At 35.6% G+C, this 22,651-nt stretch overlaps 1 protein-coding gene and 1 long non-coding RNA gene across 3 annotated transcripts in view; one reads left to right on the forward strand and one right to left on the reverse strand.

The window, feature by feature from the left end:
- The window catches only part of LOC111540753, a 383,731-nt gene that overhangs the window by 73,637 nt on the left and 287,443 nt on the right, over nucleotides 1-22,651 (forward strand). Inside the window, exons 2-3 of the long non-coding RNA XR_002731083.2 lie at nucleotides 15,463-15,591; nucleotides 15,975-16,072. This is a non-coding gene — a long non-coding RNA (uncharacterized LOC111540753). The remainder of the gene's footprint in view (nucleotides 1-15,462; nucleotides 15,592-15,974; nucleotides 16,073-22,651) is intronic.
- The window catches only part of GRM5 (glutamate metabotropic receptor 5), a 585,040-nt gene continuing 574,651 nt past the window's right edge, over nucleotides 12,263-22,651 (reverse strand). For both annotated transcript variants that reach the window (XM_023209216.1, XM_023209217.1), the window contains one exon: nucleotides 12,263-13,175. In XM_023209216.1, the coding sequence (XP_023064984.1) occupies nucleotides 12,263-13,175 (913 nt within the window). The remainder of the gene's footprint in view (nucleotides 13,176-22,651) is intronic.

Consider the following 22,651-nt stretch of genomic DNA (forward strand, 5'->3'; position numbering starts at 1 on the left):
CCCCAGGGCAAAGTGCTCTGTGTTCTACTGGATGAAATACCACCATTTTGTCCTGCTCTGTGGTCGGTGAACACCAGAACACTTATGCTTGCTCTTCTCCTTAAGGTCCTATCTCTTTCCTGGCTGTAGAATGAGGCATAGGACTCAGATGTGGGGTGTTTTGGAGGGGAGCATCTTATTTATGTCTCATAATATAAGATGTGCTAGAGTGATTGATGGATCTTGGAGTCTGAGATAGTTTTGAATCCCAGGTCTTCTGCTGACCAGCTGCATTACTTTTCAAGAAGAAATAGTTTGGAGAGTATTATACCAACAAATAGCTTGCTTAAGAGTGATGTTGACTCCCCAAGTTTAATGGGGTAGTTTACAGTAAGAGTATTAGTGAAACTGGCTCTGTACTTTGCCTTTGAGCCAGAGCTAGGATTGAGGTATTTATTGATCAAGTTTATCTCAGCTATGACATGGAATGTCCCTTTCTTACTTGTGAAACATTATTGCTCAGGTAGATATAATTTAAAGTTTCCATTACTATTATAAAATTCAGTGATTTTTTAAGCTAAAATTAACTATAGGGATAATATAAAAAATGTATTATTCAGTCTTTGATTACTGAACCCCTTTCATAGAGATATGTAATCTCACAACATCCCTTAGGATAAAAAAGGTCATAATTTTTAGCTAGTAATGATTATAAGAACTAACTTTAAGCTTAAAAATTTATTTTTGATCTATATATATAACAATTACATATTACATAAGATTTGCTCCTATATTATCTTTAGTCATTGATATATGTGGATATGTGCATGTGTATATGTGTGTGTGTATATATTTTTATGTAAATATAGATATATATCTACATATATCTATGTATAATCTATCTATCTATCTATCTATATATATATAGAGAGAGATAGATGTTACAAGATCTCTGTACTTCAGTTCCACCAAATTGCTGGTTTCGTTATATAAATATAACCAAATCAGGAGTGTATTATATTTAATTATATAAATTAAGGAGTATATATAAAATAACCAGTTTGGTTATATAAATGTTGTTATCTAAATATATATATATATATATATATATTTAATTATTCACAATAGCTTGGCTGTGGAAACAACCTAAATGCCCATCAGTGTATGAATAATGTATATACATACAATGGATTATTATTGTAATATACGGCAATAATACTATTTAAAAGAAATCTTTCATATGTAATAACATGGATGAATCTGGAAGAAATTATGCTGAATGAAATAAGCCAGTCATGGAAGGATGAATGCTGCATGATTCTACTTATATGAGGTGTCTAAGACAGTCAAACTCAGGCTGAAAGAGTAGAATGGTGGTTGCCAGGAGCAAGGGTTAGGGGGAAAGGAAGAGCTGCTAATCAAAGGGTACAAAGTTTCAGTTATGCAGTTGAGTAAATTGCAGAGATCTGCTCTAAAACATTGTGTCTACAGTTAACAGTAATATATTGTGTAGTTAAAAATGTTTACAAGGGTAGATCTCATGTTAAATGTTCTTACCACAATAAAAAAAAAAGAAGTTAAAATGTATATTTGTACTGCCTTAATGGCATTAAGGTTTTAGAATAACTGAAATTTTTGGTAACAATGATCTCAGTATGACAGTTTTTTCAACTTATAAAAGAAAAAAGATGGACAGAAGGGGGCTTACGTGAATGAAAGCGGCTCCAAAACTGAAGAAGTCTCTTCACCAAAGTCATATATAATATAGTTTATATTCTTCTAACGTTTCTTTTTTTTCTGTCTCTCCAGTTTTAAGTATTTTGATTCAAACACTAGGCCTTTGCCAGAGTATCTCCCATTTTTTTTTTTTTTGTAATTGAGTATTCTTTATATATTTTCATTACTTCCTAAGCAGAAACAATTTCATTCACTTTTTCATTTAATCTAGTTTGGTTGTAAATGGCTATATCAACTGATTTCTTATATTTATTTCTGATATTTGTTGCAACAATATGAGTGATTAGTATTTTTGTGTGTGTTTCAATTCTTAGGGAAAGATACATATGTACACAAGAATATAAGCAGCAATAATTAATTTTGCATGGGAATATTGTCACTTGTGTTTTATGTTTTATATTTTAAATATTTTATTAGTTAGAGCTAAACATCTAACACTGCTACTATTACCACTACTACTATGACCACTAGTGCTATTACCACTAAAGCAGCTAGCATTCAAAAAACATACCGTATATTCCATACTATGCTAGGCACTTCATAGAATTTTATTACTGAATAGTAATAAGTTAATATGGGCTTATGTCCTAGCTTATTCAAAAGAGTCCATATATAAGCAGTTTTCCCAGGTAAATCTGTTTTCCAAATATCACTAACACTCTATTTAACTCTCAAAAATGACCTGTTTTGGACAAAGTTTACATATTCACTTTAGAAATTGTGCATATATGACATACTTCTTTTACACCTGACTTAATGGGAATTCTTCTAATATTTTGTTGCTAGTATTATATTTTCTATAGGTTTCTGATTTTTTTCTACCTTCAGAAAGTTTTCTTTTATTTTTAGTTGCTAATTTATTTTGTTTTAATCAGAAATTAGTGTTGGATTTTATCAAATGTTTTTATTATATATTATATTTTATTTTTAATGTTAATGGAGTAAGCCATATTAATAGATTTTGCTAGTTTTGAATAAAACTTACAATCTAAGGGCAAAATATACTCCTTCATAAAGTATTAATAGTTTGTTAGGTTTTATAGTGTTATATATAAATATTTAGTATTTTAAAAAATTACGACATATATTTGATCAAATGAAATTTGATTTAATGAGATTTGACTATAATTTCCTTGTATTTCCATCTTTGTCTGATTTGTGTACCAAAGTTATGAAAGCCTCATGAATAAGCTATAAATATTTCCATATGTTTTCATCTTCTATATTTATATGTTATGGTATAATTTACCTGTAAAACATTTAGGCTTATTATTTTTTAGAGTAAGATATTTGTAAATTCTCTTTCACAATATTCTATCATTATGGTCCAGTTTTTTTTTTTTTACTTTTATTTCAGTTTGGTAATTATATAAGAACAATATTCATTTTACCTATATTTTCAAATGTATTAGCACAAAGTTCTACTTAGAAATTTGATACGTCTATATTTCTATGTATATATTTTTTATTACTAATTTTGTTTGTGTTTTCCTTTACTCAATTAGATTTGATGAATGTTAACATGTGGGTCTTTTTGAATAAATGACTTTTTTTAAATTGTATCAAATTTATTTTTTCTCTTCCAAATCTATTGAGGTACTTGTGTATTTTCATGTGATAAATAACATCAATAATTTTTCTCACACTGAACTATTATTACTGAGCCTTAATTGTGTTTGGACACGATTTCATTTTTAGTTTTTATAATGTTTGTCTCAGAAGATCAAAATTGTTTGCCCTAATTTTATTTCCATCAAAAGGGGAGGAGAGCTATCATGGTTACTTGGGTCTAACCTTTTTAATTTTTTTAATTATATTTTAAGTTCTGGGGTACATGTGCAGAACGTGCAGGTTTGTTACATAGGTATATACGAGCCATGGTGGTTTGCTGCACCTATCAATGCATCATCTACATTAGGTATTTCTCCTAATGCTATCCCTCTCCTAGTCCCCCACTTCCTGACAGGCCCTGGTGTGTGATGTTTCTCTCCCTCCATCAATGTGATCTCATTATTCAGCTTCCACTTATGAGTGTGTTTGGTTTTCTGTTCTTGTGATAGTTTGCTGAGAATGATGGTTTCCAGTGTCATCCATATCCTTGCAAAGGACATGAACTCATCCTTTTTTATGACTGCATAGTATTCCATGGTGTGTATGTGCCACATTTTCTTTATCAAGTCGATGCCTTTGGTTTTAATGGTTACTTTTAATTTTTTAAAATGTTTGCTTGTATTACTTTGATTTGTTCAATATGAATTACTTGTATTGTATTTGCTTTTTGTTATTTATTTTACAACATCTTCAGTTGAATGTTTAATTTGTTTTCAGTCTTCTTGAAAACATACATTTATGATAAAACATTTTTTGAGTACTCTTTGGCTGTTCTACAGATTTTAATATACAGAACTGTCACCAATGTTCATTTATAAACAGGATGTGATTTTAGTTAAGGTTTTCTCTTCATTCCAGAAACCTATCTTAAAAGAGAGATTGTAAGTGAACATATTTCTTTTGGATAACTTTTGTTTTAAATTTAAGATTTCTTATCTTTTAGTCAGTAAATGTAGCCTGTTTAATTTTTGTTTCCTGGAATTTGTTTAAATTTTCTTTCTGGTTTAATCCAAGGTTAATATTTATGAATATTTTAATGATGATAAAAAGAATGTCTGTCCTCTGTTAATAGGAACAGACCTCTAAGTAGATTTGTTTGATTATTCTTGGTATTTGTGTTACTTAATTACGTAGACTTTTTTTTTCTTTGGCTTCTTGATGTATTTGCAAGTTAAATATATTAAAGTGAGTCATTGTGATTGTGGATTTTTTTTCCTCTTGTGTTTCCAATAATCTTTGTTTTATAGGTTTTAAAGCCCTATTTTTAAGCACATATAGGTTCATCACTGTTCTATCTTCTGTGTAGATTTTTATCAATTTTAAATATTTCTTTTAATCCTTTTAATGGCTTTTTTAAAAATTATTTTTTATTGGACATTAATATTCTTACAACTGCCTTTGTTTATCATTTGCTCCTTTAAATGCTTTGTATAGATCAGAAATGATTAACTGATAGTGCTGGTTCAGCAAATACCATCACTTAAGAACATGGTTGCATTATTCTTTTTCTGAGTGCTTCTTAACTTTCTTTAATTTATTTGGGCATTTAAGTCTGTTTCTTGGCCCTGTGGTCATCACTCACATATTTCTTGCACTCCTGACCTGTGCTTTGTCAATCAGAAATGGTTGTAAATGGTTGTATCTTAGTCTTATTCTTTAGGAATTGACTTTTGTGTATGTCTTTTTCTTTAATTCTTTCTAATTTTTTTGTTTGTTTGTTGTTATTGTTGTTGTTTTTGAGACAGAGTTACATAATCTCAGCTCAGCTAAGTTTTGTATTTTTTGTAGAGGCAGGCTTTCACCATGTGGCCAAGGCTGAACTTGAATTTCTGCGCTCAAGTAATCTGCCTGCCTTGGCTTCCCAAAGTGCTGGGATTAACAGGAATGAGTCACCCGACCAACTTTGTTGCTTTTGGTTAGAGCCAGAGAAAGAATACAAAAGCATTTCCACTGGCTTCTTTCATACAGGCTGGATAGAACTAGCTAGGCTGTTCTCCTAATTTTGTTGCTAAGTTGTCTTGGGTTATTAGAGTGGGTACTTGTCTTCCCAAAACAAGATCTTTTTTTTCTCTGTATACATTTAGATTGTTTCATGACTCTTTGAAGAGTAAGATGAATTACTAGGGCTAATGATGGGATTTAAGCTCTTCAGAAAATATGTGATAGAGAGTACCACACACATAGGGAAGTAAAGGGCTAAAGTCATTATCTTAAATACGCAAGAGTAGGAATGCATTTATATGGTATGTATTATAGATGTATTCATGTAGTTGTGCGCTTACGTTTTTAAATTAGAAAGAGTTACTAAAAATAGCTTTTGGATAATATGCTGATAGACTTCTACTGCTTTTGGAATACATTTCACTGGTTAGGCAACATCTATTAATGCTGTATCTCACATATTGCTTCATCTGAGGATGCTGAAGTTAAAGAAACTACCCAACGTTTTGAACCAAAATGAAAGAACATGAATTGTAAAAGAAATCCCTTAGCTTGACCCATGAAAGTAAAGTAAATGTGCTGACAGAGGTCTAGGAAATCAAAAAATGGGAAGAGAACGAATAATAAAATTGAGCAAGACTTCCGATGGTTCAATAAAATGGCTCCTGAAGATAATGTTATAACTCTGTCAATCTGTGTTTACTTCTCTAAAGGCCTAAGGAGATCATCATGGAAATGGCAATGAATTTTGAAAACTAAAAGAAAAAGTGTGTATAAATTATAACTTTTATATCATAGCATTTCCAAAATACTTTTCATGAAACTCTACTCTGAGGAGACAGCCTCATTAGCAAAGGTAATGGATATTAGAATACTATAAATTGGTAAGTTCTGAAGTGAAGATAGCCATTTAACTTGGAGTTATTACACTTTTCAAACTTTCAAGATTCTAATAACTTTTATGAATCATCTATTACTATTCAGCAGTTCAGAAAAGCCAATTTTATGTGGTTTTCATGGACATATAATTTGTATAATTTATAATATAACATCTATCTCATAGAAATCTGATAGTATGAAAATCTTTATTTTTTACGTCAGTGAATAAAAATACAAGCTATACATAAATAAGCCAAAGTGTCTGATACGTATATCACATAGCTATCCCGTAAATAGATCATAACTCAAAGAGACTTATGTCCTGGCAAAAAGAAATGTCTTTGTTCTGGTGTAACAGTAATTTAAAATATTTATTCTAGTGGAGGTTCAGTGTTCCTGGAAACTTTTGGTTCAGGATTCTAAGAATGACTGGAGAAGATGAGTTTAAACATTCTCCTCATAGAACTTATTTACTAACATAATAACCTAAAATTAATAAACAGAGTGAGATGTAATAGCTGATTCTAAATTTCAAAATACTGTGAGAAAAAAATGTAAATACTAAGCTTTTGCTCGAGGAGATAATTTCATTAATATAATTCTGCCCATCTATTTACTTACCTACCTATCTGCCTAGCTATCATACAAAGTAAATATTTGAAAATTGTTTATGTTCTAAAACTGATAATTCATGTATAGCATAACCAAAAACTTGGCCAACATTCAGCAGAAATGATAAGAGGGAAAGCATTCTCTCTGTGGTGTTCAATATCAATTGCTAAGTTGGCCTTGATAGACAATTCCAAGGTTACATATGAGTTCAAACCTCAACAGGTTTCCTTCAGGATATATGCTTTAAGTTGTGCGGAACTTGTTAAGCTCCACAAATAACATTAATATAACAAATTTAAGCTTCCTGCTGAATATTAACTGTATACTGAATACTACATTGCCACTAATAATAGCTACTATTGAGCATTTATCAGGAATGTTGAAATGATAGAAACTTCACAGATTATTGTAACTCAGTTCTGCATTTAAAGAGGAGCAAGTTGTAGAGAAATCAGAGTGATTTATCCAAAGTCAGTTGGTGACAGGGAAGGAGATCTTGGCTTTTAATTCAATGCTATTTCTATTGCATCTGCTGGTTTTAAATGGCCTTCCATAATTTGATGGAGTCTGATAAGGCTCTTCTGATTTTTAGAAGGTAATTTCCTATACCTGGTTTGTATATGTCACTTCATCCTCAATTTTATGTGAACATATTACCACCCTTCATATCACTTTAGAATAAAATATACTGAAGGGAAGAGTCTGACAGAACAGATAAAATGGTTTTCTTTGTTAAGATCAAACATGTTTTGTATAATAATATATGTATCTACATATGTATATCTATCATTATGCATTTAATACAATGACAGAAGCATACAACAAATATATTTTTAAATATACCTTGTTTTTCTCTTCCATATATCAAACATCTGCTTTATATTCTGCTGTTAGTTTTTCACTAATTTGTGTCCAGGGAATGTATATTTGCTTAAGAATCAGTCAAAGGAAAAAGTTTCTTTTTTCTGGAAAAATTGTGTAATATGCACATACAATATACACACAAACACACATATACACAGAGACACACATGTAGATGGACTCAAAAGTCAAATGTCTATATAAATATGTGTGTTTGTAGACACACATCTATATACACACAAATAATCTATTTTATCTGTGTGATGTTACCTCTATCAACACAGATAATTATGAAACTATTTCTATAATTTGTATGTCTAGACAAATAATGCATATTTCCTACATTCCTTTGTTTTAAAAAGTACTTCTTTATGTAACAGTTGTTTGTAGATGTCTTTGGGGACAACATCTCCGGTTGGTTAGTGGTTGGTTTATATTTTCATTTAAATCTATAGTCCACTGCTTACTTTGTAAACCCCATAATTTCAATGTATAGATCATCCAGTATTCAAGATTAATGAGTATCATGGCTCTTTTCATCTTAGAAAACACTATTAAGACAACATTCTAAACATTTGAGGGGAATAATCTTAACATTATATTACAGTTTTTAAATGTTTTTTGAAAAGTAACTGGCTTCACAAACACCAAGTACAACATGATTTAGACAACTGAGAAACAGGCAAGTATATTTTGAAGTGCTAAAAGAAAACATATTTATACAAGTACAAAGCAAAACAATGCTGATAAAAATGTTAAACTTTATGAAAAAAATCATTTGCAATTCACATCAAAATAATTTAACATTCTCTATTATTTTAATAGTACAAGCTGCCACAACAGAGAAAGAACAGATACACGCACACAATTTTAAAACCAAATCAGTTATAAGTGCAGAAAAAAGTAAGTACAAGCACTTTTAGCCCACACAAATCTTTTAGGATTGGCACCATCTTTCTAAAACATCTATAATCTATATAGATTTCTAATTACAACACCATCAGCAGCTGCCATTGATTTCTAGAAATACACACAATATACATAGTATATTTGTTCACATTGGGAAGATCAGTGAAATTCAACCAACTATTTTATACATGCCTCATTCTTCAATAGACAGTAGAGACTCTCCCAGGCCTCAGACCCTCTTCAAAGTGAATTCTGATTTATCTTTATGCTTTCACTGATCTGTATTTTTTCACAGTATAAAATTGTAAATGGTAACTATAGAGATTCTGACAGCTTGAGGGTTATTAATAAGCTGTTGCTAAATGTGAACTCATATAATACCTTTGAAGTCTCCAAAACATGTACATTTTACTGGGAGACTAGCATAGGAAATGCTTTTGTTTTTTGTTATTCTTAAAAAGAGCATTTAATTCCTGGCTTGGAAGTCACAGAACTACAGCAGAGCCATTATACAATTCATTTACAGTCAGAAATAGCTCCTAGTCTTCCTGATCACTTGCTGGTAACAGCAGTAGTTTGGGAAAGATAGTTACTTTCAAGGATTAGCACATTTGGGGATTTGCTTTTTTTCCTTGTTTCAGTCAAATCTCTTATAATTTTTCTTTCCATACTCCCTTTCTGTTCCCCATCCCTAGCCCGGAAAGACGGTTCTTCCCAATGCAGATATGTTCTTCTTAGGCTGTCCCCACTCCTTTCCCAAAATAGAAGGACGAATGGACTGATTAGTCAGTATAACTTGGTTAAACCACATCTTCTTCTTTCCATCCTGGGACATATCTCTCCTTTAGGGTCACTTTGCTGAGCCTTAGCATATCCCCTTCCTTTTAGTCATGCTGGTCCCGACTGAATTATCACTGGGCACCAGGAACAGATTGTTTTGAAGGAAATTCAATGAGAATGTACCCAAATGAATTGTGAAGTTCATATCCTATAGCCCTAGAATGAATATTCAGTTCTCTTTGTACTGTAGAGTTATTACTTGGAACCTGGTATTAGAATTGGCAAAGAGACAGAGTTAGCATCATTCCAAAATAAAAGATCTCAAGAATGCATTACTAATAATCTGATGTCCAATATACAATGTAGTCAATGAAGTGGCAAAAGTTATAGAAATACAGAGAAAAATTTATCTTGTTCTCTTCTAATTGGATAAATCATTTTTATTATTACAGTTGATTATGATAGCATGTGGAATTATCAGATGGCAATTTACTTGCATTAAATTTAATTTCAAATGAAGTTTTTTTATAACGTATGTACTTTTTAAGAGCCATGTTACTAAAAAATAGAAAATGAATTTGACCATGAACAAAGTTTAAACATGTTCTTCTATTGGTCTAGAGTGAAACGTATTGTACTTGAGAATAAAATGAAAATCAACATAAGGATTTTATGAAACAAATTTTAAAATGTAGAGCATATCAAGAAAGGTTTTTAATACCTAAGAAGTCAAGATAGGAATCCTCAGGTGAATGCCATCATTTTTATGAGGATCCAAAGGGTATTAATACTTCAAAAGATTTCCATTTGTTTTTCAAGTAGAGGCAGACACTTGCTTTTAATGAAACCATGAAATTTAGCTGGATTTCACTTACATTTTAAAAGCCTTGTTATAATATTTGGGATCAGGGTTCTGTGATGATGTTATTTTCAAATCTGGCATGGGAGGTTCAATTTCTTGTAAATTAATACTTTAGTACATGAATGTTAGCTTTTAATGTTTTGTATTGGGAAGTTTGACTTAAAGTTGCAAGTAAGAACAAATAGCACAAAAGAAAACTCAAGCACAATATTTATTAGAATTTTTTTAAGTGAAGAATGATAAATTATGCCAATGGACTGACTTCTATTTCTCAGTTTATTTTCTTTTAAGTAGATGTGAAATAAAAAAAAAAAAAAATACTTACCAAAATAAGGCTATTGAGCTAAAAGAAAAAGTTTTATTTATTTTTCTCTCTGCCAAAATATACTTCTGCCTTACAGCATATATTTTTCATAAGGCTATCTTAAGTATAAGGCTGGGTCAACTGAACTTTAAATTTATAGGACACCTCCTCCATTTATTACTATCCTTATTTAAAAATCAAAACATTTGGTACCTGAGGATAGCTGCAATGGGAGGAAGAAAGAGATGACAGTGGATTCAGGTCTTGAACTATGAATTCTACCTATTTGAGACTATCAAAGAACACTTGTTTCTATTTTACCTCTAAATCTCTTTTCTGCAGTTTTAAAAAGTGACAGTATGAAGTGCACAAAATAATATTAATCATTATTTAAAAAAAGAAAATAAGAATTGCTTTGCCTCTTTTTGGAATGGCTAAGAAAGACTGTGTGGTTAATATTCATTAAGGTTCCTCTTTTTTAGTATTTTGTATTGCTTTGAAAAATCTACATTTGTCATAGTTCATAGCTGCCCTGTTTAAGCAGCCAAGAATAGTTAAAATCACTGCTCACTGGCATAACTAAATCTCCACTAAGCTGACTTGACACAGTTTAAAATTTTCAGTGTATTAAGATTGTGTTAATCCTTTCAACAACAGTCTCTCAAATCGTGACAATGTCTTCATGGGGTCTATGGACCACTCTTCCAGTGGTGGGACTCAAAAAGAACAAAGGAGCTCTTTGTGCATCAGGTTCTCAAAATAAAGGAATGAAGAAGCCCCAATGCATATTTTAATATTTTAGTTGGCAATGCAAACGGAACAGCATTCCTAAAGAGGAGTGGCCATGTTTCTTGAAAGAGATAGCCAGGCTGGAGCTCCAGAATGATTATAAAGAGAATTTCCAGCTACAATGCACCCCAGTGAGGGAATTACAAAACAGTATTCCAGAAAATATTTTTTTTGCTACTCCAGTATTGATTGGCAACATGGTGAAATAGTCAAGAAATCTTCCACTGGTTTTCTTGGTTATGGAGGTGAATCTGAAATAAGTAGGTGGAATCCCCGATGCAGGCTTTTGGAAGAGTATTTCACAACCCAATTGGAGAGGAAAATCTCTGGTAGAAGCCCTACGTAGTACATTAGCGCAGCACTCACTATCCAGTACTGTGTTATGCATGGGACACATTCACAACGCCTCAGTAAATACTGGACCCAAGTTACTGCTTTTCAAGGTCTTTACAGGAAAGAAAAAACAAAAGGAAAGAAAAAAGAAAGAGAAAAGTTGATGTTTTGGTCCCAGATTTTGAGTTTGTTAGAAAATGTACATTCATGTTTGGTGAATCAAAGACTCTTCTGGGAAAAGAATTAAAGTAAACAAATAAAACTTTTTACAGTTGCTTATTAACTATGCTCTTCACCCTCTGTTACGCTGTTTCACACGCACTGCTTCCCTAGAGCAAAGCACTTGATATGGAACTGTTAGAACAGACGCCTTGTCAGCCCTGAAAGATATCAGCGGTGTTTCTTAAAAGCCCATGTTTTCTAAGGCCACTAGAAGAAAATCTGCCAAAAGATTTGTCGTCGGTGTCTTCGTCGGTTGTCATGAGATAGCACTATTGATCTCGTGTTTCCATCAAGGGGTGCACTTGGCATCTTCCTCCTGGGCCGTAACCGGGCATCTTCCCCCTGGGCCCTAACCAGGCGACTATGCTTGCCACTGTGTGTGTGAACACGGGGTGGGGGGACTCTGCTCCGCACCCGCAGGCCGGTGCGCTTTCCGGGGACATTCACAACGACGAGGAGCTCTGAGTGTAATCTCTTATGATAAGAGTGTCATATTTGGGAGACGACGGGATACAGAGGGCCGACTCCGACACTGGCGAGTTGGGGGTTGTGCTCCCAGAGTCCACCGAGTCTCTGAAGGGGGACGGCGGGGTGAGAGCCACCAGCTCCTCCAGGTCTGGCTTGGCGGCCGCAGCCTCGGGCCCGGCTGCCGGGCTCTCCCGGGCCGCGTCCCCAGCCGCCTGAGCCCCTGCCGCGGGCTGCGCGCCGCCAGTGACCTCGATGGCTGGCAGAGGCTGGATTTCGGCGAAGGTCGTCATGGTTGTGGGCAGCTGGATCTCTTTGGGGATCAGGTACGACGAGCAAAGCGGGGCGCCTACGCCGGGGCTGGGGGCCGCGGTGGACAGCATCATGGAGTTGAGCTCGCTGATGTTGGCCGTGAAGCGGGTAACCACACTGCTGATCTGCTCCATGAGGGAGCCCTGCGACGAGCTGCTGCGCGCAGCGGGCTCCGAATGCAGCGACGGCACATCGTCGTCAGTGCGGCTGGCCGAGCCCGCGCGGTGGCTCAGCGTGCTGATGGGCGACGGTGAGCGCGGCCGCGTGGGTGCCGGGAAGTGCTCCTCGGTCTCGGCCACATCATACAGCCCCTTGGGGCCGGCATCTGGGGGCTCGGGCCCGCCAGGGCCGGCGCCTGCGCAGCCCGCACCGCCCGTGGCCCCCATGCCCCCCGCGCTCCCGCCTGCGCCAGCGCTAGCGACCAGGCCGCGGCTCTCCGTGCTCTTGGGGAAGGGCTTGATGACGGCCGTTTGGTTGGGGTTTTCTTTCTTATTAATGTGGATGGACAGGCGCTGCCACAGGTGCTGCCCCCGGCTGCTCTTCTCGTTCTGGGCCCACGTGACAGATTTTCCATTAGAGCTGAGGAGAGAAGGGAGAGGAAAGGTGACTCAGCGAGGTGTCCAAGGGGCTTGGATGCCTCTTCCCCAATGGTGGTTGCTCATGGGCCCCGGACTGGGGAGGACTTTTCTCATTCTTTCAGGAAACACAGCGTCAAAAGGACATCATGGAAAGAGACCTTGGAAGTGGCTTTCATTTGCTTGTTTTGAGTTAAAGGCTGCTTTCTATATCAGGCCTTCAGTTTATCATTATCATGAAAATGTGTCAAAGGGGATGCTTATCCCCTTTGGATGAAGGAGTGTTTATTAGGATTTTGCGGGAGTTCTGAGCCCACCTGTGAGTGCAGCAGCACACAGATGCAAGGGCTTGCAGTGTCCCGGCTGTGTGCAGAAGTGCCTGGTACACGACAGGGACTTCCTAGAGTTAGTGACCTCAAAGGGAAACATTACGACTAGGATCCAAACTCACCAACAATCATCAGAGAGGAGGGAAGGGGTAAGAGAGTCAGGGATTACCAGGAGGTAGACAGTGGTTCCAGTTCAGCCTTTATTCTGGAGGTTGGTGTATATATAACTAGGGTTTCCTGTCTGAACCCCTAATTTTGAACATAGTTTTACTTAGGTTGCCTTACCTGCTGGAAAATAAAAATTTAATGAACACACGTTTCTAATGAGAACTTCTTTACTTCATAGAAATTCACCTCACAAATTTATTTTGAGTTCTATACTTGAATAACAGTTCAATGAGAGTGCTGTATAATGCCTTTGGCACTTAGCAGAGTGATCTCGAATTAGGATCCTAGTGAATATTGTGGGACTGACAAGTTTTTTAAAGGCCTTTCTCCTTCTTTCGCCTTTGTGCTTCCACCGTGGGGTCTGAAAGCCACTCTCAAGATCTGATTGGTGCCTCAGCTTCAGTGCCCTAGTACTCTCCTTACCACTAAAAGCTGACACAGTAGCTTCTGAAGCTGTAGACCTTGTTTCAGGAACTTTACAAAGGTCAGAGAATGTGGCCTGACACTCAATAATTTATTTTTTAGTTTTTATTTTTTAGATGGAGTTTTGCTCTTGTTGCCCAGGCTGAAGTGCAGTGGCCCCATCTCAGCTCACTGCAACCTTGGCCTCCTGGATTCAAGCGAATCTCCTGCCTCAGCCTCCTTAGCCTCCTGGATTCAAGCGAATCTCCTGCCTCAGCCTCCCAAGTAGCTGGGATTATAGGCATGCACCACCATGCCCAGCTAATTTTGTATTTTCAGTAGAGACCGGGTTTCACCATGTTGGTAAGACTGTTCTAGAACTCCTGACCTCAAGTGATCAACCCGCTTTGGCCTCCTAAAGTGATGGGATTACAGTCGTGAGCCACTGCGCCTGGCCAGGAATGTTATATGAAGAGATTCTGGTGTAGTTTCCCATCACAAAGTAATCCAAGATCTCTGTTACTAGGGGGTCTGTTATTGTCAGTCAAGACAGCTCTGTTCTAGGGGCTGTGGCCAACAGAGAGCCTTGAGCAGCCTGAGAACAAAAGAAGTTGAAGATTACAGTATTATCATCACAGCCTATGCTTATTAAACTAAATTCTGCATAAGACTCACCTACGGCATTTGTCAAAGATATAAGATGTGACCCCAGGAGAGTCTGATTGTCTGGATTGGCTTCCACAGACCTATGCTTTTGACACGTACTCTGTTCTTCTGCTCCCGAAATAATTCTGAAGTACTTTGTTTCTCAGATTCTTTCAGAAACTGAGAAACTCTGGCAGAAAGCCATCCTTTTTTTCTAGATCCCCATCGCTCCCCTTGGCCCCCCTTACTGGAGGGCTGGCTTGCCTTTGAGGGGCTGGGACCTGTACCTCATTTGGAATCCACCAGCCTTGAGGCTGCCTGACTGGCCCTGCAGGATCCACTCTGTCTGAGAAACCCACTCCCTTGGTAACAGACTGACATTTCTGCAGCTCCTTTAATGACATGCTTTTTGCCTCTTTCCACACTGCTTCCCATTTCTTTATCTGTTCTTTTCTACTTCATGGTCTTTCTTTCTCCGCTCTTTCCTGTGGAATTTCTTTCCATGTAATCTATCCAATGTATTGTAGTCTCATGTCCTTCAGAATCTAGGAATATGAGCTGCTTCCATTCTACCCCACCCTTCCTGGAAAAGATGAATGAATCATTTCCAGGTTTGGAGGTTGCTGTGCATCCATAGTAGCAGAGGGGGCACTGCCAAACAGTTGGCGTTCCTTTCTAGTAGTTTCGGGGTTTATTTTTCAATTTTACATTAGCCTGACTTGCGTGTATTACATTTCTTTTTCCCAGGTGTCTACTAATTTCTGGAACATGGCAGAGAAGAAATGGGCCAGTTTATTTACAGGATTTGATTGGGAGGATGGTTGCCAACTACACTCTTTCTCCTGTCAGAAGGATAAGAAACAGGTGTTTTGAAAGGTACAATTATTCTTGCAGGTCACTAAGTCTCCTTTTAATAAAAAGCATGGGCTTGAAATCAGAAGACTAGCTGGATTTATTCCACCAACTTTTACCCTAGGGACACTCTTGCTCCTAGTACAGAGAGGTTTTGCAAACAATAGCTTTTAAAGAGGTTTTTTTTTTTTTTTTTTTTTCTCTCTCGAATGCCTTTAGTTGAACATGATGGAACATAACTTTGGGTGTTAGCAGTAACAGTCTTTGGAATCACCTATAGCTATGACCCAAAACATGATAGCATGTTACAAAACCTCTAGGTGAGCGTGTGATGAGGAAACCATCCTAATCAACCAATTCTGTACAAAGTATTGACATCTTTTTCCTGGCCATGCCTTTGCTTACAGTGCCCATGGCCATAAGGGAGAAAGAGCACTAGACCATCTGAATAACAGCGAAAGTGGACACAGGAAACACCAGACAACCGGAGAAATGGAGTCCAAATGTGAGTACTTCATTTCATTCTTTTGAACATGAAAGATTTTTTTTTTCTCTGAAGTAAATGAGAACTCTTAAGAAACAAACAAAAACTCCCTACTCATGACATTATTCTGTTTATTAGTAGAATGTACATTCCATGAAGACACAGATCTTATCTATCTTGGTCAGTGACACTCAGCATGATCTTAATAAGCATTTGATGGATGAATAGGATTTTTTAGTTAACAGGGCCACTGTGAGGTGTCATGGAAGCTGCAATAGAATAGAGATCCTAAAATCCGATTCTTATTCTGGATCTGCCATCCCGGATATTTGGAAAGGAATAATCTTTTTAAGCCTCAATAAGAAGCAGACAGTGTCTCATTTGGTTAAGGTTGTTTTGAGATTAAGTGAGACAACGTAGGTGAAAAGAGCTGGTAAAGAGAAGGTGTCTAAGGATGATCAGTTTTTATATTTTATGTGAATTCAACATTTCAGAAAATAAAAGGTATACTCAATGCCATTTTGAACCTTGGTTTAAGGAACAGAGAATTCAGTGCAAAATAAAATATTTGGTAAACCATAAAACCTTTCAGGTTCTTTCTCTTTTACCTGACCAACTGTAATAAATATTGGAGTTCCATGATCCGTGGCCTCTTTTCACACCCTAAACTGTCTCCGTGGGTCATCACCTCTACCCCATTAAATTCCAAATTAACCTTCTTCCTCAAATGCTTTTGCATTGTGCTACATCCTCTCTTCCTTTTTGCTTAAGCATATCCTCTTGTTTTCTAGAGGCTAGATTCCTATGGTCCCTGCATTCAGGCATATAATAACTCTTTGCTATATGTCTATCTCACCTGCTTGGTGGGACATTATGAAGGCACAGACAGAGGGTTTGTTCTTTCCTATATGCCCAGTAGTACCCATGCATTGTTTAGAACATGGTAGGTGCGCAGTAATATTCTTGGGCCAATAATTAAGTAGATAAAATACAATTCATTTTTAAAATTTACACTGAATTGTTTTTCTGTTAGAATTAAGTTTTTAAAATAATTCAATGTTAATGAAACTATTTTGCATTATGGATCTATTTTTACTTCTTATATACCTCCCTTTAATCAATAGTACTCAATATCTACATATTTAAAATTTTCATTAAATATGAAAATACAAAGCTTGATATCTGCCATGAAAATCGCAAAATTATTACTTATTTAGAACTCATATCTGTCTTAGTGAAATTGCTCAGTGGTGAAATCTTATCGAGGCAGTAGTGATAGTGGAAAAGAGAAAGGACCCAGATTCTCAGTCTAGGATCTGACTCAGAATGATGTTGAGCAATTCACTTGCCACCTTTGAGCTTCTTTCTTTGTTGGAAAAAAAAAGAAAAGAAAGAAAGAAACCTCCCCTGCCCACCTTGCATGATGTCTGGGAAAAAACAAAAGGATAATACATATGAGGGTACTTTATAGAGCACAGCCCTTCTGCAAATGCGAGGGGTTATTCATTAACATTAAATCTTCTATGTAGTTGAACTAAGATGATGTATCTATCATTTAGGCTGAGATTTTTTTTCAGCATCCATATTATATGTTTGTCCTTAGGGACTGAAGTAAGAAAAATGAAAGGAAACTTTGCTTTACCCATTTATGGCACGTCACCTTCCCTCACTGAATATTTTAGACATTAGAAAAGGAGAGGGAAAGAAGAATGGAGGAGAAAGGGACAGACAAGATGATATGATCTGCCACATCTGAGGAGGGGGCCAAAAGTAACTTCTTGCTCTCTTCCAGGCACCATTTAACCCTTTTGCAAAGTGTAATATGATGTCATCTAATGTTCTCTCTGTTATAATTATTTGTTCTTTATTTCTGAAAAACAAAAAGCATATCAAAAATGTTATTTCAAGATTAAGTTTTTTGTTTATTTGTTTCATTAGTTTTTGTTTACATTTTGGGTCCACCAAAATGGCACTTTCTATCCTTATTCTCAGAGGTTTATTTTTCCTCTTTTTCCCTTCCATATCAGACACTTAGCAAATTTATTCATTTTCAAGCAGGCTCTGAATGTCATGTCAGTGACCTCACCAAGTTTCTCTATTCCTCTACTCAAATCTGCAGATATTACAGTATTCTGCCATGGCACACCATCATTAGGAAGAAACATTAATAAGGGGAAAAAAGAGTTTGACCATCAAAAAAGTCTATGGAATTTATAATTCAATACAGGAATACAGTGTTAAGGTATTCACAAGTGTGACAAAAATGAGATGGAAAGGAATGTACTGATATGAAAACTACTGTGGAAAAAAAAAGACTTGTGGGTTTTTCTTATCAGGATTAGAAGAATTCAGAGAAAAAGTTGTTCACTGAGGAAAGAAGGTTCAAGGAAGGATTTGCAAATAAAGTGGGTATTAACGAGGCCTTAAAGCTTGGGATAGCATGGATAAGTGAATCTCAACTAATACGTGTATTGCATATATGGAAAGGAAAGTAATTCTACATGCCTAATCCCATGAAACTCCTCCAACAGCCCTAAGTGACATGGATTTTCACCTCTCTCTTAAGTAGCAGTGGTTGCATGTTTCCATGATAATTCCCCCAGATAATCTCTCTTACCAGGCATTTAATTCCTAATAAATTCCTGGTGGGAGGAGAATCACTCAATCCTCTCTTAACTAGTCTTTGGTTTAACAGCAACAGGAAGCCTTTTCAGAAGCTACATGTTCTTTCACAGTGGGTTATTAAAGTGCTTAATGGTACTAGTACAGTTGCTACTTCCCCTGAGTCCTCCTAAAGAGCAAGCACCTTAACAAAGAAGAATATGACACGGGAGCTTGTGCCAAGCATTGGAATTGTGTTGAGTCATCACAGATATTTCCTTCTCAAATCAAACTATTTATTTTGATCCGCAATTCTGTTACTTGGACTCAGCCTCAAAGCTAAACTACTCTAACTGGTATTAGTTGGTAAAGTCATACAAAATTATAGCTAGATAGGAGGAATGAGCTCTGGTGTTCTACAGCACTGTAGGGTGAATATAGTTAACTGTAATTTATTGTATATTTTCAAGAAGCTAGAAGAAAGGATTTTGAATGTTCACAACACAAAGAAATGATAAATGTTTGTGGTCATCACTATGCTAATTACCCTGATTTTGTTATTACACTTGGGATACATGTAAGGAAACATTCTGTATCCTATAAATGTGTACAATTATTAAGTGTCAACTAAAAAATAAAAAATCCCACTAAACTGCTCTTCATTCTGACATTTAAGTTCTAGGTCTTAGCTGAGATGCTTTAACAAAGATTAGAAAGAATTTTAGATTTTTGTACTTTTTTTTTCAAAACAGGAAACAATTTTTCCAACAATTACTATAAAGCTCAATTATAATCTAGTAAATAGAGAACAAAAGCAGACACAGCTGTTTTGTGTCTAGAAGCTGCTGCATTCAGGAAGACTTTGTGGAGGAATTCAGCTTCATTTAAACCTTGAATAAAACATGGAATTGGGATTGGTGGCAAAGAGGAGGAGAATCCTGGAATGATAATAGTTTCCATTTTAACAGAACTTTTCAGCTCACAAGGTGTTTTCACCTATGTCATCATATTTTACCTTCATAACAGCTGTCTAGGGTAGCGTTTATCAAATGGTATTTTTAATTACTTATTTACAAGTCTATTCCCACACTAAACCTGGAGCATTCCAAGGGCAGATGCTACATGTATCTCCTGTGCTTAATATGGTGTATGGTACAGAGTAGTGCAGAGGAGTGTTAGTGAAATATAGTGAACTATATGATCTTGATTGTTTGAGACAGACAGGTATTATTAACCTTCACTGTAGATATGAGAAATGAGGCTTATGGAACTTAACTAAGTTGCCCAAGTCAAAGTAAATGGCAGGACAGTGCCCCAAATCAGATGCCAAATCCAGAGTCATTCCCATTGTCTCTGTGCTGAGTGCCAAGATACACACATGAACCAAGGGGCTAACAAGACATACCCTTGTGGAGCATCCAAGAAGGCAATGCCCCAGGTTTTGCCTATAGAATAACCTGATAAATTCTAAAGCTCTGCATCAACATTGCTGAGATAAATCCTGAGGGACTGTAAGATAAAAGTTGTCCCAGGATGTTTAGAATGGTTTCTGGGAAAATAATTTCTGTTTAGGCAAAAGATTCCTTTCTGTCATAGAGCACCCCAGCTGAAGCTTGTGACTTAAATCTGATGTATGAAGGGTATATTAGTTATGAGGCTTGAATCCTGGGTGCAGATTCACCACCAATATGTTTATTGTCTGGTGAAGTCTCTTGGTTTAAGAAGGAAGTTTCTTGGTTATTGTGTGTGTGTTTTTTTTTAATTGGATAAAATGGGCACATGCCACAGATATAAGTCACTAATATCAGTCAGTTCTAGTCCCATTTCCTGTGGAATTCTTGGGATGCTGAGCACTATATCTTTGCACTATTAAAACAAATTTAAATCTACCATGGACACCATTATTTTGCTTAGTGTCAATCTTCTTGGTTCCTCACAGACAATAGAAATCTTTCCTTTCTCTAGACTCTTAGGAAATTAATTGGGTACACAAACATACAGCTATTCCTGATTAATGTTTACTTTTTTCTTACAATTGTAATATATTGGCTTCTGTATAGACACACACACACACACACACACACACACGTTTCTGATCCCCTCATTTAAATTCTTTTAATCTTCAAAAATATCTGTTCATATGTGTTGTCATATGCATGCTATCAAATTGACTACAAAATTGAGGATTAGAGAGATTCAAAGAACTTGTGTGCATAAAAGTCGAAAATACGTGAGGTATAAACATCTTGGTAAAGCCAAGATTTTTGATAAGCTACTGATTGTAGGAGAATGGAAGACAGTGTGTGTAAAAGTGTAGTATGCTTTGAAGGCATGTAAGACACAGTGGCAAAAAAAGTTTTTAAAAATGATTAATAATAAATAATGTTTGTGTTGAAGAATCAATTCAAACTAACTCATTAAACATGAGATTAGAAAAAATAATTAATTTAAAATTTCAGAGCACTCAGCTTTGCTGAGTAACTTGCGTCTACATTTCAATATTACCATTATACATAGTGGGAATATGGCAATAAGATTAGTTGGACACAATTCCAAGATTTTGTCCATATCTTTAGGTGAGACTAAATGTAGAAAGTGTCCCTTAAAATTCACTTCCCTTTCTAGAGAATACAAGTTAGTACTTGATGACTACATGTCAGGCTGTTCCCATTTTGGCTTGGCATTTTCCATTAGAAATGATGTTGATTTCCTTTTTCCTTTTTTACAGAAAATTATAAGCTAGCAAATCTATTGTTTCAAATAAAATATATGCATATATATTGTATATAACTACTGAATTATCTACAAAAACTATACATTTGTGCATAAATGTGTGCATATAGATATGTGTGTGTACATATATATGTCTATTTACAAAATGGTTTCACAGGCAAGGACAGCAGCCTCACACAGAGCTTTGACCAGCTCCTCCTTTTATTCAGTAAAAAGAGTATTAGATAAGAAGAGAATTGAGCAGAAACTGAGATGAAAGAATCATAGAATTCAAGTATTCCTGTTACATTTACGTATTACATTTTTTACAGGCTAAGAACAGAGACTGTTCAATTTAATAATATAAATGTAGAATATGTTCAATTTAATATAAAAATAGAACATACTCTGAGTAGTTAGTGATTATTTCAGAAAAATAAGCAAAGATAATTAGAAATCTCGTTAATATTTGTGGTACTTAATAAGGCTAGTAAATTTCGATTCCAGTCACCGAACATTAGCTAATTCTTTTAGTTTTTGCTGCTCGTATAAGGATTTATCTGGGAAAATGCTTATAATAAGATTTCAAGGATTATTATAAGGTACTCCTCATACATAATTTTCATGCTATGTTTTTTGATGAATTTTTTTATAAAATTAATTGGCAAATGGTATAGAAACTAAGAATGACAATAGATGGTTCATGAATAAATGGTTTCAGGGTCAAATAAATTAAACAAATTAAACTAATTTCTGATGAATTTGTCAACTTTTTATGTAACTATTCACTGAGAATTTCCAAGAAGGGCATACGTGCAGATGTGTTGACTCCATTATTGTTAGCCACAACTTCGTTCCTGCTTCCCTCCAGTCCTGACCACCATCCAAATCTTGGCCTTATTATTGGTACCACAGATTTAAAATGTTAATGTAGACTATTGCTCTTGCAGGTTCCATCAGAGTGGGTTTCATTTCTTTATTAAGATTGTCATTTCCTTTAGGGTGGAGATTATTTTATACTTCCCCAAACTCCCCACATACACAAAAATTATCCGGGTACTTTTATTAAGTGGTTGATTGAATCAATAGACTCCTCACACTGTTGAGTACTGAAGATGTAAAAGTGAACAATACATTTTTGTTTTGTGGCCTTAAAAACCTCAAGTTTAATGAGAAGACTGGATAGTATACAATATCAGATGTAAAGGTAAAATACGTTAGAATTACGAAGTTGGGTAGAGTTTAGCTAGACTAAGACTTCTAAAAACATCAAGGAAGAATGGACAT

The sequence above is a fragment of the Piliocolobus tephrosceles genome, chromosome 13, assembly GCF_002776525.5.
Source record: "Piliocolobus tephrosceles isolate RC106 chromosome 13, ASM277652v3, whole genome shotgun sequence".
Taxonomy (NCBI): Eukaryota; Metazoa; Chordata; class Mammalia; order Primates; family Cercopithecidae; genus Piliocolobus; species Piliocolobus tephrosceles.